Raw genomic sequence first — 17,751 nt, forward strand, 5'->3', positions numbered from 1 at the left:
CTTTCTGTTTGGCCAACACTGCTCATTGTTGGGGTCATTTAGCGCTGCACATTCCCTATTACATCAGGGGTTGTGAACACGGTACACCTTGCTGGTGTTGTGGCCCTAACCCAAGGTGTCAAAGAGGGCTTTCAGGCATTGGCAAAACGTGAATTATTCACAGCCACTATATAATGAAACAAACATCTGTCCCTTAGTTTAAATCACTAAAGTAATGGCAGTCCTCAGACATGGTCCAAAACATGTAGCATGAAGAAAATGAGAAGCCACAGGCCAACAGGGGGAAAGCAAAATGCAGCACCTGTTTGTTCTTCACTAGTTGCTAACTGCTTTCTGATGTATATTGCCTCTTAGAAATGTTAACAGGCTCTGTCTCTTCCATAACAAGAATACAAAAAGTAATTGTAAGAATTATAGACCACTTAAAGGTCACACAGACCATGGGATTGGTAGTCAGACATCCTGTTCCCACCTACCTGCTGTATAAATCCTAAGTATTGTTATAAAAAAAATGAAATTCCAAGTGCAAATCATTCACAAAACAAATTTTGCCTCTGAACACTTGGAAAGAAAGAAACATAACTCAGATCAATATTGTGTCAACTAAATCCCAGTCAATCCTCATTCCTTTTTACCCTAGGGTTTATTTTTCTAACTCTATACTTTTTCTTTCTGTTACACTTGTTTAGTTCAGTAGCAGATAGAGCCCCAGTGGAGTTAAACTTTTTTTAAGAGGTTTTTGTTTGTTTGTTTCTTGACTACTACTTCACATTCTCCACTGAAGATCTTACTCACCAGCCCCTGCTAATAGATCACAGGCAACCAGATTGCCAGGTGCTTTCATTCCACAGCAATCCTAACAGTTTTTCTATTTGGAACACGTTTTAACCCCATCCCAGGCAAATCCACCATTAGGAGATCTAGTATCAGAAATAATGGGTTTGACACCAGTTATCAAGTATTGCAAAGGCAATATGAAATGCCCTATCAAAATTTAGTACAATCTACTCCTTTACAATGCTATCTTCTATGTAGCATGTCCCATATTGTTTTACAATTCCAAAGCAAAACCACTACTAAACTATGAGATAGAGTAACATAGGTCTTCAGCCTACCCTTAAAAATAAATACTGTATAATAGCGAGAATGAACAAAGAAAGACGTTCCAAATTCAGGAAATGTCACAGTGAAAGGCTAGAGAATAGACAGGCTTGAATCGAAGTATAAGCATTACTAGAAGCCCTTGCATCAGAAAACTTCTGACAGATATAATCTACTAGAAACACTGATTGTGTAATTAACAGAATTATGAGTCTTCTCCCATAGACTCTCACAGTCAGCATGTGTGGACTGCTAAGAACAATGTTGATCATTAAACAGTGTTTTGTATCTGTAGCCAAAGCCACCTGATTGAAAACTACATTGAAGTAGAAGGGATGTGTGTAGTTTTCTTAGTATATCCAGCTGCTAGAAGAAATCCAGTCAAAGCCTTTCCAGAGGTGAACTGCATGCACTAGTCAATACGTATTTTATTTCTTTATGGGTGTGACTGTAATTTGTTTTCTTGGTAGATGAAAGATTCCTTGTGTAATATTTTGGTTACAAAGTAGCACACTTGATAGTAGGTGTGTAAAAGGAGGAGTTTCACCCCTACAGCGTCTTTATATTGCATAATGTGATGAGAGTAGTCTTCTGGGATGTGAGTTCAGCCAACAGCTGGGCGTGTGGGTGTGACTCCACCCCTGCCCTCCCTTAAGTAGCTCCTCCTGTTTCCAAGGTGGTTTGCTGGCAAGTTAGAGTAGAGGCAATACTTATGGTGTTTAGTGCTGAGTTTAGGTAATATTACACTTTCCTGGTGGATTTTTTTTTTTATGGGGGCTGGTGACCACTTGCTATGAACAGCACAGAAACAGAATGAAAGGTGGGAGGCACAGTTATTCCAGCAGTTCATGTTTGGGATGGTTCTTTTCAAAGTGTTGCTGCTGTTTCCCATGCAAAGGTCAGTAGCTGCTGAACTGTTTCTCTTTTGAAATAGATTTGAGAATAATAGCTGAGCTGGGAAAGGGGCACTGGGGCGGATGGGTTCTTGAGCAAGGCTTTGATATTTGTTACTCTGCATAGAATTAGATACTTCAAACTGACTAGGTTAATAACATACTTAAGTAGCTTTCACTCTGACTGGAATGGGTAGCAATGTAATAGCATTCCTTTTTGTAAGAGCTCACTGTAGTTGCTAAAGCTTATGGAAAGGGGTTATGTGTACTGGATATAAAATAGTGATTAAAATAGTGGTGTATTTTTCAACTTGTGTATGGATCTAATCTGATTAACCACTATAGAGAAGGAAAAGACACTAGTTGCTTTATGGAAACATCCTATAGAATTTCAGAGAAAGGAACCTTCCCTCCCCCCCCCCCCCACCCCCCTGATAGTTCTTGTAACCATTCAATACATAACTATTTTTCTTCTATAGGCTGACTCAAATTTACAGAAAGGATATTCTCTCAAGCTGTATTGGATGGTTATTTGATGGTTACATACACTAACCCAAATTACATTGTTTTTTAGAGTGACTTCAATAGAAGCCTATTGAAATTGCATACACCTACTTCTATAGAACTCTTGCAAAAGGGAGGTGGCTTGTACAAAAAGAATTCTGTAATCTTAAAATGGTAAGGGCTAAGACTCATTGTATCCCTTTTCTGTTTTTGCAATACCACACTTGTAGATTCATAAGTTTTCTGTTTTAAAATAGGAGTGTGCATGAGGAACCACTCCACATCCCAGGCAGTTTTTATGAAATCAAAACCTAAATCATTTGAGTTTCCCTGTTCCTCTCACTGCCTCTCTTCTCTCCCCCCTCCCCCAAACCCCTGTCAGTCCTTTTCAATCTCAGCTGAGCTCTGCATCAGAACAGCTTGTAACAAGGATGTACAGTCCTTAAGCCATAAGAAGTGGCTGTTTCATGCCAAGGTCTGTAAACACAGATACACAAATTGTTTTTAGGAAAGCAATTGGTTTGGGGATATCTTCTGCAGGGAGAAGGCTCTAAATAAATTGCTGGTTAAGCATGTGCTGTAAGACAAGTTCTGTGTGTATTCAAGACTGTAAATGGCCCAGTCTGCTGTAGCTTTTTAAAACACTTTTAGAGATCTGCGTTACTTGTGTTTAAGGAGTTGGCAGTTTAATATTTGGAAAGGGACCTTAATAATTGGCATGTTATTCAAATACACCTTGTTTATTCACGTCCATAAGGGAAGCTTTCCCTTAGCTTGCCTGTGCTAAAAAATACTCCTTTCCAGACATGCCTCTTACTGAAAGTTGTTTTCTATGGCTTGCTTTTTGCTTTTCCCACACTCTTTGACTAGAGGAGCCCTGCTCTAGGAGTACAAAGGGAGGGGATACCCTAGGAAGCCACTTGCTATGCTGAAGCCCAGTGTGAGCACTCATTGTTAGAAGAAACTCAGGCTCAGAAAGCTGACTTATAAAGCAGGGATATCCGTGGTCTTAATCAATGTGTGCGTGTGTGAGGGTTCAACTGAGCAGAGTTCAGTGCAGTGACTTGGCAGCTTGTACAATGAGCCCTTCAGTAAGAGCAATGATGATTGATTGGGTTTATTAGTGAGAAACAAGGAGTGCTTTCGCTGTTCCCTAGGTTAGTTTACCAGTGTGGGTCATCCTCCATCTTTGTCCCAAAGGTTCAGGAGAGGTTGATTGCCACAGCTACTTTCTGTAGAGGGGGGAAAAATGGTTCATGTTTGTGTCAATATCTGAGGGCAAATAACCCACCATGCAGGTCACCAAGGAGGGAAAGTTGACAGGATACATTTGATCATAGCTGCCAGGAAACACTCTGGGACTATAAAGCCAATGAGATACTAAGGCTTTATTGTGAAACTCGGCATTTCCTGTGTTTGGATGGGATTGAAATACATTGAGAACAGCCGCTCCTCACAGTTGGGTGCAACCAACTTTCTGAGTGGTTGGGGGAGAGGTGTGTGCCAGTGCTTCATACTTCAAAACCTATGGAACCAACACTTTCTAACTCTTTGTATATGTATATAGGAAAAGCCAAAAGTATGTAGGCACTGCTGACTTTCCCAAGCCACGATAGGACTAAGTTAAGGCTTCCAATACACTGTGGAGTCTGCTGGCCTGCAGTCTTTACTCTTCTGAATCACTCTTGACCTTGTTTTGGGTAACCGGCTTTTACAGAAACGAAGCTCTGCTGTAATTCAGTGCTTCCTGTTCCATGGCAGGTTGGCAATAAACAGGCAAAATAAAAACAAGGTGAGGAAAACACTTCAGCCATGTCCTTTTTGAAGAGTTTGGTTCAATGCAGCATTTTGGTGAAGGCTGGAATGGTTCTTGATCAGGTACAAATCGGCTGTCCCTTTCTATATTACCTTTATTTTAATTATTGGAAAATGTAAATGAAGGGGGCTCAAGGACAGATTGGCTTACTAAATTCATGATGCATGAATTGGAATGCATGCGCTTTGCTCAGCGGGTATTGGGTTAGGTTCACAATTCTGGAAAGGCAATCAACCAGAACAAGCAGCACGTTGAGTTTGTCTTGATTTTTAGCATGATTTAACAGGCTGTTAATCTGCAACAACACAGGAAGACATACCATCAAATGAGTAAATAACCCTGGAGCTTGGTATATTGAGTTCTTGTGCTTTGCAGGGTTTGACAGTTGTTACCTACTGAACAGAGATGGTGGCAGGATTGTTACCAAAACCAAACTGATTGAACAAGCTATAGGACAAGTCAACTCTCAAAGCACTGTTGGCACTCCCACCATTAGCACACATAGCAGGTTCAGAACAGTGCTAGCTGACATGGCTTTGGACTTCAAAGTGTTGATTCCAAGAGAGACTGGTATCTCCCTGCTGCTGCTTGTTATCCTGGGAATACCATGGGGAGAGGGAAACAGCTGATACTGTTCTCTTCTCTGGGATGTGGGGGGAGGGATAGCTCAGTGGTTTGAGCCTTGGCCTGCTAAACCCAGGGTTGTGAATTCAATCCTTGAGGGGGCTATTTAGGGATCGGGGGCAAAAATCTGTCTGGGGATAGCTCCTGCTTTGAGCAGGGGGTTGGACTAGATCTCCTGTGGTCCCTTCCAACCTTGGTATTCTGTTAGCTGACCATATTGGCAATTTTCATTTGCCCGTACAATAACAAAAGGTGATGTGGTGTATTTTTGATAGCTGATTTATTTTCATCTTGCCTTCTTCCTAGTAGTGAAGGGAGCATGGGCAGGAAGGGGAGAGATTAATAATAGTCATGGTGCCTTTTCAGGAAAAAAAAGTCAGATAGTGGAAATGCACTTCAGACAAGTACATGTAGAGTGCATACAGAAGTGCCCACACCATCAACTACCACATCACCATGCTAATGTTAGTAGCACATGTCATTAAGCTTGGAGACAATTCCTTAATGCTGTAACTTGACCTTGGACCATCTAACTTCATTTGTTCATCATTGCCAAAGACAGGCCTTGTATTTTTAGGGCCATTTTTCTGCGTTTCTCCACCTTGCTTTGATCTCAGATTTGCTGTGGAAAGTGCATAACTATAAAGAGGGCTCGTCTATAACATGGATACAGGGCAACTTGACTTGGATTTGTTCTTGCTGCTGCCCTGTAAATGACCTCTCCCACTTCAGAGGGTGGATCTCTTTACTGGTGACAGATGCCTGATATTGTGTACTTTGGCAACACTTGCATAGTTTGTCATGCCAGTAAAGTGTCTCCTGAAGTGAATCTGATTTGAAAAAATTGACAAGATTAGTTTGCAGCCTATTGTCAGTGAGGTCTCGCATCTGAGTTAAGCAAAAGTGTTTTTTTGTGCTATGGAACTTGGAGATGATTCAGATAATTGATCTGGGAGTGTGTGGAAAGGGTGTGGGGGGGGGGGAGAATAGGCAGTATAAAAAGTCTGAGGCTTAATTCTTGTGTGAAATTTTGCTGTGTGACCTATATGGAGCGTTTCTTTTGGAAAAGCATGGATTTTGTGTATTAGGGCAATTCTAGAAAGGATTTTGTCATCTTGACAGATGTCTAAAAATACTGCTTGAATCTCACCCTCATGCAGTCTTTCACAACAGTAGTGTTCAAGGTATCTTTTGGGCATGGCTTCTGTAAGGTGGGCTCCTGATCTAGTCAGCTATGCCCACATGTACAGAACTAGTGGGGTACAGTCAGGGAAAGTGATCTGGCACTGGGTACCATTTGCAGTTGTGCTCTAACCCAACTCAAGGTGAACTAGACCAAGATTACTTCTGTGCTCAAGTGCAGAGACATGAAGTCTAATATAGGAACATGGTTATGGCAAAAAAATCTGTCCAATTTGCTTTCCTTCATGAAAAGGATAGTAAAGAGCAGTAGGGTCATGCAGTTCCTCTGGCCAATTAACTTAATCAAGTGAAGTTTGAGAAACAATTTTTGCAATGTCATCTTGTTTACACACAAGACAGAGTAATAAGACACTTTCTAGCAGTCACTATGACTGTAAAAGCAATGTGACACAGGCTTTAATTCTGAATATAATCTTATAAGCAGGACAGAAAATCACTGAATTCTCAGTAAGAATCAGTACCATGGGAAAGGAATCTCCTTTGTTTAACAAAAATGTGCAAAACACACATCAGCTGGATTTTTCTGGCTTGGGTTAGAAGCAGTTATTTTCTAATTATAATGTGTATATGCAACAGCACCCCCAGAGTCTGAGCCATTTTAAAGGGCCTAGAAAATGGAAAAAAAAATGCCAGACATTTTTGATTAGTGGAAAGTCTGGGCCAAAGAGGAGTCTTCCAGTATGTTCTAAATATGGTCAGGTCAGGGTTTTTAGATGCCTTCCTGTAGAAGCAAATTTCAGAGGTGAAGTTCCACCACTAAGAATGCCCTGGCTCTGGCTCCATTGAGCTTCAGTCTGGAGCAGAGAGCTGAAGTATTCTGATCGAATGCATGTGATGTGGTGGGTCTGAGAGGAAGAGGCTATGTCTCAGGGCCTAAGTCACTTGGATTTTATGAGGAGCAACTAGCACCTTGAATTTCACCTGGAGATGAATTTGTCAGTAATGCAGATCATGGGTATAATGTACCTGCACCACTCTGCCTCACTCAGAAACCAGGCACCTCCTGTATCTGACAAAGTTGGGTGTCCTATGTTAGCCCCAAGTAGAGTGTATTGAGTTCTAATTCTCCTAGCTAACAGGTCATAAAGATATGGATGACTGTAGCAATGTCTGCATTGCAGAAAGAAAGATGGAGAGATTTGTGGGGGAGAGGTATTTATGGCCACTGATTAAACTTGGGAATCTAGGAGCCTGTGTGTGGAATTGTGTATACTGCCCCAAACTCTCAGCTAACCACTCTGTGGTACAAATAAACAGCCTATTGTAAACTTTTTGCTCTGAACATATTTTTTTATTGAAACCCTGCTGTAAGGCAGAACTATGAGGGGGGTTGGGTTGGTCACCGAGATCTCCTTGGGACTGTCACCTGATGTGCTGAGATTACCTCGGAGCCTGTTTTCCCTGCCAGCTTGGGACTCCAGAACCCTGTCTTTGTTAAGCCAGACATGCTAGCCTGCTGCAACACAGAGTCGGGGTCTGGGCCACGCCCCCAAAACTGTAGGCTTTAACCAAAAACTGCTCAGCAGGTCACCGATCTCCAGCACCCAGACACCCAGTTCCCAATGGGATCCAAACCCCAAATTTGTTTTACTCTGCATAAAGCTTATACAGGGTAAACTCTTAAATTGTTTGCCCTCTGTAACACTGCTAGAAAGATGCACTGCTGTTTGCTCCCCCAGGTATTAATCACTTACTTTAGGTTTACTAATAAACAAAAATGATTTTATTAAGTATAACAAGTAGGTTTTAAGTAATATCAGACAGAACAAAATAATTTACCAAGTAAAATAAAGCAAAAAAAAAAATGCAGGTCTAAGCCTAATAAATTAAGAAACTGATTACAGATAATATCTTGCTCTTAGAGACGTTTTAATAAGCGTCTTTCACAGACTAGACCCCCTTCCTAGTCTGGGCCCAATCCTTTCCCCAGTACAGTCCTTGTTAGTTCCAGCTCAGGTGGTAACTAGAGGTTTTCTCATGACTGCTGCCTCCTTTGTTCTCTTCCACCCCATTTTTATAGCTTTGGCACAAGGTGGGAATCTTTTGTCTCTGGATCTTCCCTCCCCCTCCTAAATGGAAAAGCACTAGGTTTAAAATGGATTCCACCATTCTTCCTGGGCTGGCTTACACAAACAGCCATGAACAAGCAATTGTCCTAGTCCATGGGAGCCATCAAGATTCTAAACCGTCATCAGTGGCCCACACTTTGCATAATTACAATAGGACCTTTGTACTTTCTTGTATCTGAAGCTAGAAATATGATGATACATACATACAAATAGGATGAACACACTCCATAGATTATAAGCTTTGTAATGATACCTTACAAGAAAGCTTTTGCATAATGCATATTCCAGTTGCATCATATTTACACTCGTAAGCATAGAATCGTAGATTAGGGTTGGAAGGGATCTCAGGAGGTCATCTAGTCCAACCCCCTGTTCAAAGCAGGACCAATCCCCAGACAGATTTTTGTCCCAGATCCCTAAATGGCTCCCTCAAGGATTGAACTCTCAACCCTGGGTTTAGCAGGCTAATGCTCAAACCACTGAGCTATCCCTCCCCCGTATTTCCATAAAACATTATGGAGTGCAGTGTCACAAGAACTCTAGGCAGTAATTGTACCACATGGGTCTTATGGATGACTTAAATAGTTTTCACTCTTACCTGTACTGAAAGGTGACCTAATGCAAGACATGGATCTGTTTTGAATGGCTGATGTAAATATCTGAAATCAAGAGCTTGCCCCTTCCCCTTCTTAAGCAGTCATCCTGTGTATATGACTAGTCACATACTTGTGTGTGGCTGCTCTAAACCTTTTATTTAATAAAATAAGAAGCTTGGGTGAATGTTAGACCCTCCCACTTACATTCTTTATATGGAGAACAAAAGCTGTGTGTTCCTGTCTACCCCAAATTTTTGGGGTAGGCTCTTGTTTAAAAATTGTCCTTTTTCATCTATCCTCTCCCCCTTAATCCGCCCTCTACCCAAGACTTTTGCTCATTTTCCTCTTGCATCCCCTTTATCCCATTTTTTCTCTCTCCTTTTGTTAATCTCAAAAATTCATTGACTCCTGCTAATGAAGATGTGTAGGGTAAGACTAAGTAGACTTTCCTTGGCTTCAATTTTAGTGACTCTGATGTATGGTAGACGGTTCAGCCAGCCACCTCTTAGATCTTCACTAAGCTGTCAAACATTGTGCCTTACTGGAAGTTGGAGAAATTGGCATAACTACAAGTGATGTCAGAGTATTAGTACAAGTTATCTCTTTATTAGGTAAAGGCAAGCTTTCTTAGGAAACCCGTTTTTAGAAGGTATGGGGGTTATAGGCATTAAAGTCAACTGTCAAGCATTGTTAAGGAAATTAGTACCCTTCTGCTGCATGATAGCAAGGATATGATCTGCAAGAAAACATATTCATATTAGGAAATGTTATTGACTTGAACACTATTTTCTGTTTAAAACTGAACCATGGTTACGTTATGTAAAGCATACTGGAATGTGTGTCCAAAACAGCTCTGAAATCAATATGGCAGCAAAAACAATGGTGAAGATTAAGAATGCCTGACAAGTTTGTCCAGTTTTAGTGTTTCCTGAATAGCAAATATGAGGAAACTACTAAATCCTTCAATAGACTTTCTGGGAAAAGCCCTTGAATACTTACCAGTTGTGACTTTAGAATGTCTAGAGGCTCAGCAGTACTAGCCTTCTGTCTGTGCAATTTCTTTCACTTGTGTGCAGTCCTTTGCATTGAAGGGTTCTTGATGCTCTCACACCAAAGTGACTTTTTAAATTTTAACCCAGTTCCACTATGGCAGTTGTCAAACTTTTCATTTGCAGACTCCTAAAATATTTCAAATAGAGGTGGAGACGCCTTTGGAAATCTTTAGACGTAATCTGTAGACTACCAGGTGTCCACAGACCACAGGTTGAAAACCACTGTTCTGTGGTAACAACCACCTTTCCACGGATCCCTTTTAGACATAGTCTGTGGACCCCCAGGTTGAGAACCACTGCACTAGGGAAACTTCTACTTCCCTAATAGAACTTTCTCTTGTCCCTTCAAAGTCACTGCACCCTCACACTCCTAAGGATTGTACCTGGAGTCACGGCAGTTCATGCCAGACAGGTTATTGGAAAGAGACCAGATGTTACCAAAACTCTGCTAACCTGGGAGCTCAGGACTCATAACTCACAGTGAAGTAGATTTTGCTGGTTGGTTAAACTCTTCTAATAAATCTCTTCCCTACATCTCTCTCATGTGGTACATACAGTAAGCAGAGTATATAACCTCTTGAGTATGTGCTTTTTTTGACAATCCATACAAGAAGCATTTCAAGAGAATGAATTCATGATCCTATCATCAGGGCTGTTCTTAGGCATGCGCATGCCTATGTAGGGCACCCGAAAATCTGAGGAACCACCAGGACCACAGGTAAGAGCAGGTCGGCTCCTGCACACACCCACCGCAAGCTGCAGCCTCCTTAGGCAGGGGCCATATTCACAGAGCCGAATGCGCTGGCATGGCAAGTTCTGTGTGAGGCAGAGGGTATGGGGGTCTCTGTGGGGGAACTGAGACTCTGCCGCCGTGAGGCTCGGTATCCTTTCCTGCCTCGTCCCTACCCCCCTGGGGCTGTGAGCCCAGACTGTCGCAGCGTCTGCTGCGTAGAAAGCTTGGTGTGTCAGCAATGGGGGGGGGGGCTTCTGGGGGTCCACAGGCAGGGGTTGTGGCTATGCCCCAAGTCAGGCATAGGGGCACCAGTTTAGTAATACTGCGTAGGACCCCATAAATCCTAAGGATGGCTCTGCCTACCTTTCTCAGTTAGCCCTGTTACCCTTAGGCTTAAGCCTTTCTCTCTCTAGGTATGAAACTTTTTTTCTCATTTGAAATGTAGGTGTCCTTGTCTCTCTTAATTAGAAGTGCCTGGTCTATGGACAGTCTTAGAACAGGAATAATTAAATCAGATGAATGGGTTCTTTGATTTTGTTTTGGCAGCCAAGTTGCTCTACACAGTATCCATAAGCTCTTTATGGGATTATTTGGTTTTAAGCTTTATTAAAATGTACACCTTTTAGAAGAGATTTTGAATTGAAACATTAAAAATTTGACCAAGACCTCTTGGCCAGGGATCATGTCAACTAACAAATTGTATTAAAATCTCAGTGGACCGGCATTGCTCTAAAATACTCAGACTCTGAATCACTGGAGATGCCAGTTTTAGTCCTGTTCACTGAAGAAAAGTTTCTTCGGCTCACCTTCCCTCTGAAACGCTCCTCTTGCACCATCTTCCAGTTTTCACAAATGAAACGCTTCATTGCTCCTAGCTCCTGCATGTCCTGAGAACTGTCTCTGCTGGGTAGACTTGTATTCGTAATAAGGCCACACGTTGTTGTCCTTCCATCACTGGAGGCCATTGCATGTGCTGATGCACCCGCTAGCTCTGTCTTTTAAGACTAACCTTGCAGTCTCATCCTTTGAGAGACAGTTGCATTTGGGGACGTACAGACAAGACTTTCAGATCTCTTTGTACCACAAAGAGATAATGAGACTTGTAAAAAGATCAGCCACATGGTATCAAATCTGAAAGTAAATGAGTGGTGCTGATCCTAATTCTCTAGGTTACTGTGTTTTCAGCTCTCATCAGTTTAGCTGATTTAAAAGAAAATATGTGAATTTTGCTTTCATACCTGCAAAACTCCCAAACCATCCCTTTCACTTCAAGCGCATATGAGAGATCACAAGACTTATTTATCTTGCCACAAGACTCAGGGTGAAAGACTTGACTGTTAAGGGAAAAACAGTTGATAAGTACACACTGGCTGAGTAGTGATAAAGAACAAAGTAAACGGGGGTGTATTACTTTTCTACAAGCATTTCAGGACTGGAGAGGAATTGTCCTAAATATTCCAAGTAGGGTTAATGAAAAAGAGAAATTATTTTCCCAAGTCATCTGTTTCTTTTTTCCTGATATTCAGTCTAGCACTGATCTTCTAGACGGGGGTGAAGTGGTGGAAGCTTCACTGAGATTCTTGTAGACTAGACTAAGCACTATATACCATAGGGAATGTTCATAGCCCTATACTCCACTCCTCCTAACTGGATGACCTAATACAGTAGATAAGTGTCTCCTTCTCAGTTTCTACTTGAGGGGTGGTTATAGATAGATCTTTCAAGCAAAGTATTTAATATCTTTCTACTCTTAACATGACTCCAACTCAAGTGTTGCAAGCACTGAGGAGTGATATATAAAGTAAACACATTGAAGTAGCAGGTGTAAACAATTAGGAGCCTAGGAAATCCACCTAGTCCTGTCATCTTTTCTAAAATGTTTTCAACCTCTGAGCTTGAGGAAGACAATAGACTTCACAGGAGAGCTTATATGTTCCTTTACCTAATCATAGCCTACATCTTGGCAAGTGAACTCTTGCAGGAGAATGCAGCACACAAATGTAACCAGCCACCTTCTGAGTCATAGGGAGGTAGTGATTTAAGTCAGTTTGACTGTCTCAAAGCAGGGATCTTGCTAGCTTGGTAGTCAATAGGTGGCATGTACACCACAAATCTGCAGAAATGGATTTCCCACCAAATAAGTAGCCCTTAAAGATCCAGTTCACTTTTAGGTGGATACACTAAACCAATTACTACCACATAATTGCATTACTACCATTTAAACACTCTTATTACGGTGTAAAGCAGAGAGAAGCAACAAAAGCTTGTCAGACATTTTGTAAAGAACACCTCATAAATAATGTTCTGTTCTTTTTAAAAAAGGACCAGCTTAGTGAGTAAAGAAGAATCCTATTGGGATGTGATTGAAAATGTCTTCTCTTCTAATTTCTTTCTAATTGGAAAATAACTTTTATTTCGCATCTGAAAGAGGAATATGTTCCTCTTTGATTTGTCCTAGTTTGTGTGTCACTGTAGTCAGTCATGCCAACCTTATTGTGGGTTTAAAGTAGGTTCAGCTGACTAGCATATCAGCTGTGACCTGACAGGTCTCGGACAATCAGCAATGTGAGATACATGCCTCTCCCTTGAGAATTGTCCATTTTTGTCCAATTAATTTTTTTTTTTTTTTTGTTTTTTTATAAACTTTTTCCCCCCCCCCCCCCCCCCCCCGGCCCCAAATCCCCAAACTCCCCATGACTCTCTCTTCTGGCTTTGGACCTTTTGAGGTTAGAGTTCCATTAATTAAAATGATTATCCTGGACTGCTGCATGTGTAACTAAAAAATTCCCCTTGATTAGGTCCTAGCAAGGTGAGCATTAGAACCTGCAAATAGAACTTTAAAAAATTTATAAAACCACTGAATTTATTTTCTTGTATGAAAGGATTACTAAATTTAGGTTTTGTTTCCCTTTTTTTCTTTGTCATGCACTTTTTCCCCCTTCAATGTGATGTGTACAAAACAACTTTCATAGGAAAGCACTGAAAAGCAACTCTTTTGACATTTGTTGGTGTTTGAAAGATATTTTTAGTGGTGGTTTGAACGGGTGGAAATAACATTCTTGGGTTTTCTTGGCAAGTTTCTTACAATTTACTCTATACTGTAGTACAAGTATAGTACAGTGTAAGTGGCAGTGTGACAGTGGCGTCTCACAGGGAGTGAACTTAATGGCCCTAAGGAAGGAGTCAGTTAGCAGGCGGCTACGAGCACAGGTTTCTATGCAGTTTCAAGCAAAGATCTCTTGTTTGCCAATGCAAGATTGTATTTAGTTCAAAGTATCTTTTCCATACTTCTGTTGAGTGGGATGGAGCAGAATTGGGGCCCGAAAAGGGAGCAGCACCTTCTAAAACGCTGATGAAGCCACTGAGAAAATCCCAACTTAATTTCGGTAGAAGTTTGAGCACCACAACTGCAAAATATTGTAATTAATTATGTTCTATATCATACTTTCTCATCCAGAATCTCAAAAAGCTTTGCAGAGTCCATGAACCCTATCAAAGCCTCATGACACACAGTAATGTTTAATATCCATTTTACAGATTATCAAACTGAGTCAGACACAAGTTCAATAACTTCCCCAAGCTCATACAGCAAATAGGGTTGCCAGCTGTCTGGTTTTTGACCATAAAGTCTAGTCAAAAGGGGGACCTGCCAGTGTCCAGTCAGACATACTGAATGGACACCAAAAGTCCAGTTACTGTGGGTGGGAGGGTCATCAACCCATGCTAGGCCCTGCTCAGCCAGGGCTGCCTCTAGGGTGACCAGATGTCCCGATTTTATAGGTACAGCCCTGATTTTTGGCTCTTTCTTATATAGGCTCCTATTACCCCCCCACGCCCTGTCCTGATTTTTCACACTTGATGTCTGGTCACCCTAGCTGCCTCATACCTGCATCTATGGGCAGGCAGGCAGCAGGTTCTGAGTCAGGCTGCAGCTCCCAGCCCTGGAGCAGAGGGGAGACTAGCTGTGGGGTGAGGGTGGGAAGAAGGTGGAGAGCAGCAAGTGATATGGGGGGGGGGGAAGAGAAGGAGGAGAAGATGACAAGCCCGAGGAGAAGAGGTGGAGTGGGGGGGGGGGGGTGTCCAGTCTTCAGAAACTTGGTAACCCTAATGGCAAATTTTGGGCAATAGGAGTCAGGATTTCTGACTCCCAGAATCATGAACTGCTAGACATGTTCAACAGTAATACAGGTAACATGGCTCAGTAAGTACCTTTTTACTGCTGTCCATGGCATTAACACTGTTACCCAGCCCAAAGGCTAACAGTAGCTAAAACTTCCTGCAAAATAGTGTTCAATAAGTTTATTCATGAGTAAGAGGGGCAGAATTATGCCCTGTTGGAAAATAATGGCTTGGCGATATTGCTGTGGCATAGTGCACCAAATGGCGTATTATGTGCTCATGCTGATTTCTAGAAGCATGGGCAATCCACATACTTCAAGAAGATCTACAAATGCTCGGAACCTCTGAAAATCAGGACACAACTGGACAGTGTCATGGAACAGTTCTGTAAGATGCTGTCAAGTATTGCAGAACTCGGCATAATTTAACCACACACTGAATAAATGCACTCTGAGACTGTTTTGAAGAGATGTAGCTTAATTAATCCTCTAGGGGGTATAACATGTATATCACTGAGATCCAATTTAGCATAACGCAATTAGCTTTTTGTGGTCTAAGGACTCTGCTTTAAGACATCCATTAGTTACCAATAGTAATACGTTTTACTTAGAAATGCAAATGTGTTTAATGAGTAGAATATAAAAATAAGATGGTACCAAAGTTTAATTTAACTGAAGTGCATCAAATCTAGTATATTTCAGATCCTTGCTATTTTATATGCAAGTTAATCATCTGAAATGATGTTCAAACATTAATTCAAATCATCTGTACTTCGAGTGAGAGTAACTGCTGCCTACTTCACCTGCAAAAAAAATTTTAGTGTAAAGTGATAACACTTAAACGTTCTGGGTTTGTCTTGGGTTACCTGACCTGAGTATTTAAAGTATTCCCTCTAGGTGAAAAGAACAGGAGTACTTGTGGCACCTTAGAGACTAACAAATTTATTAGAGCATAAGCTTTCGTGGACTGCAGCCCACTTCTTCGGATGCATATAGAATGGATCCTAAGAAGTGGGCTGTAGTCCACGAAAGCTTATGCTCTAATAAATTTTAGTCTCTAAGGTGCCACAAGTACTCCTGTTCTTTTTGCGGATACAGACTAACACGGCTGCTACTCTGAACCCTCTAGGTGACTTGACTTGAAATGCATGAATATATCTGGCAAATGTCTACTGTGCTGAGGGAGAGAGAGCCAATCAGGTCAATAAAATGACAGGTCAAAGTGAAGCCTGTGCAGAATGAGAGCACTTAACTGCCCACCATTTATGTACTTCACACGTAGTTTTGATTAGAAGGAGGACAATTCTATCTTCTGGCAGCTTTTTAGGCTTCTACTTTTTTTGTTTTGCACAGTTTTGCAAAAATAGATTTGTTAATGTCCAGTTTTTGGACTGAAACCTGAGTTGAGAGAGACTCCAGAATACCCAACAGCCTGGTGGTTAGGGCAGTAGCCTGGTTTGTGAGAGGCTTGAGTTCAGGGCCCTGCTTTACCTGGTTCAAAGTGATCTGGGATGATAAAACTCTGCTCAGAATTGGTTTTTGTTATCCCAGGCCACTGCCCTAACCACCAGGCTACGGAGTAGAAGAATATCTCTCATGCACTTTCTCACTCCTACCCAAAAAAAGTATTCCTAGATACTCTTTTCAGTTGTTTTGGAACTTGGCTTTGAAATGAGAGTAACTTGGTAGAGCCCCCTCTCAATTTGAAAATTTTACTGGTGGCTACCCCTTTCCAAAATGCAGTGGTGCAGCATGTAATGTAAATGATCCACATTATAAAACGCAGTGCTAAAGATCTAGGCAAAACTGAATTTTGACATTCTGATTATTAACTAGCCACTCATAAGGAAGGAACACTGGCACAGGCTGCTGTATTTTGAAAGCTGTCAGTGGGCTGTTCCAACCTTGGAAATCAAAATCATACAGTTGGGAATAAGATACTGCCTGGGGTCCTATCGCCTGTGGGTAGATCAGAACACTAATACTGCTTCAGAATGTTGAGAGCTCAGTATGTTCTGCAGGGGCTTTTCTCAGTCCAGGAAAACCCTTTCCTAAGGGGCAGAATGGAGAAATTTTCCTTCTTGTTGATCTCTAACAAATCCAGCATTAATACTTCAGTATGTGAAAGATAACATCTCCTGTGGGCCTGTCTTCCTCCTGCCAGTTTATCAGGTTTTGACAAAGCTACTCCGTCCCCTTATGAGCTGTTAAATGAAAATAAAGGGACAGACTAGACATACTGTATTCCCCTTGCATGGTGTCAAGTATCAGGGGGTAGCCCTGTTAGTCTGTATTTACAAAATCAACAAGGAGTCTGGTGGCACCTTAAAGACCTAACAGATTTATTTGGGCATAAGCTTTTGTGGGTAAAAACCTCATCTTCAGATGCAAGTGAGGTTTTTACCCGCAAAAGCTTATGCCCAAATAAATCTGTTTGGTGGCACCTTAAAGACCTGACTCCTTGTTGTTTTTTGTAGATACAGTATTCCCACTATTTGGGGGCATCAGGTGATGTTTTGAGTTTCTGAAAGAAGTGTATTGAAACCTCTTGCAAATCTAACAGTCTTATGAGGGTAATTAGCGTCTTTTGAACCTGGTTGCCCATTCTCCCTCTGTAATTTTCAAACAGTAAAATATAAAACACCAGTAATTCAGATCCACCTGTTTTACTTGGTAACCACCATTTACACTTATTCAGACCTCATTTAACCAATCTTCATTATCTTTGCTACAAGGATCTATTTTTCTTTAGGTAATTTTAGAAGTCGAGGGGGTGGAGGAAGTACCTTCTAGGAATTGGCACTGGGAGCTCAGGCACAGAAGTACCCAATGTGGCTTTGGGCATGTTTATCATCGAACAGCTCTACACTCATTATGATTAGTCATATGGTGCCCACTCTAGCCCCAGGACCATCCGCAACTTTTTTTTTTTTTTTATTTCATCCTTCTGTCTTTGGGACTATCAGAGCTGAATAATATATTAAGAGTGAGTAAGTGGAAAAAGTCCAGCATGAACATCTACATGACTGTACAGTTTTTCAG

At 41.4% G+C, this 17,751-nt stretch overlaps 1 protein-coding gene across 11 annotated transcripts in view; it reads left to right on the forward strand.

Annotated features, from left to right (window-relative positions):
* KALRN (kalirin RhoGEF kinase) overlaps window positions 1-17,751 on the forward strand; it is a 739,094-nt gene that overhangs the window by 618,496 nt on the left and 102,847 nt on the right. For 2 of the 11 annotated variants that reach the window (XM_034786201.1, XM_034786202.1), the window contains exon 1: window positions 1,764-1,999. The exons of 7 other annotated variants lie outside the window; for them this stretch is intronic. In XM_034786201.1, the coding sequence (XP_034642092.1) occupies window positions 1,915-1,999 (85 nt within the window). In that variant the 5' untranslated portion in view covers window positions 1,764-1,914. Of the gene's footprint in view, window positions 1-1,743; window positions 2,000-17,751 lie in introns of those variants that run through there. 2 more of the 11 variants (XM_034786203.1, XM_034786200.1) reach the window with 2 other exon arrangements.

This window comes from Trachemys scripta, chromosome 11 (assembly GCF_013100865.1).
Source record: "Trachemys scripta elegans isolate TJP31775 chromosome 11, CAS_Tse_1.0, whole genome shotgun sequence".
In the NCBI taxonomy this organism is placed as follows: domain Eukaryota; kingdom Metazoa; phylum Chordata; order Testudines; family Emydidae; genus Trachemys; species Trachemys scripta.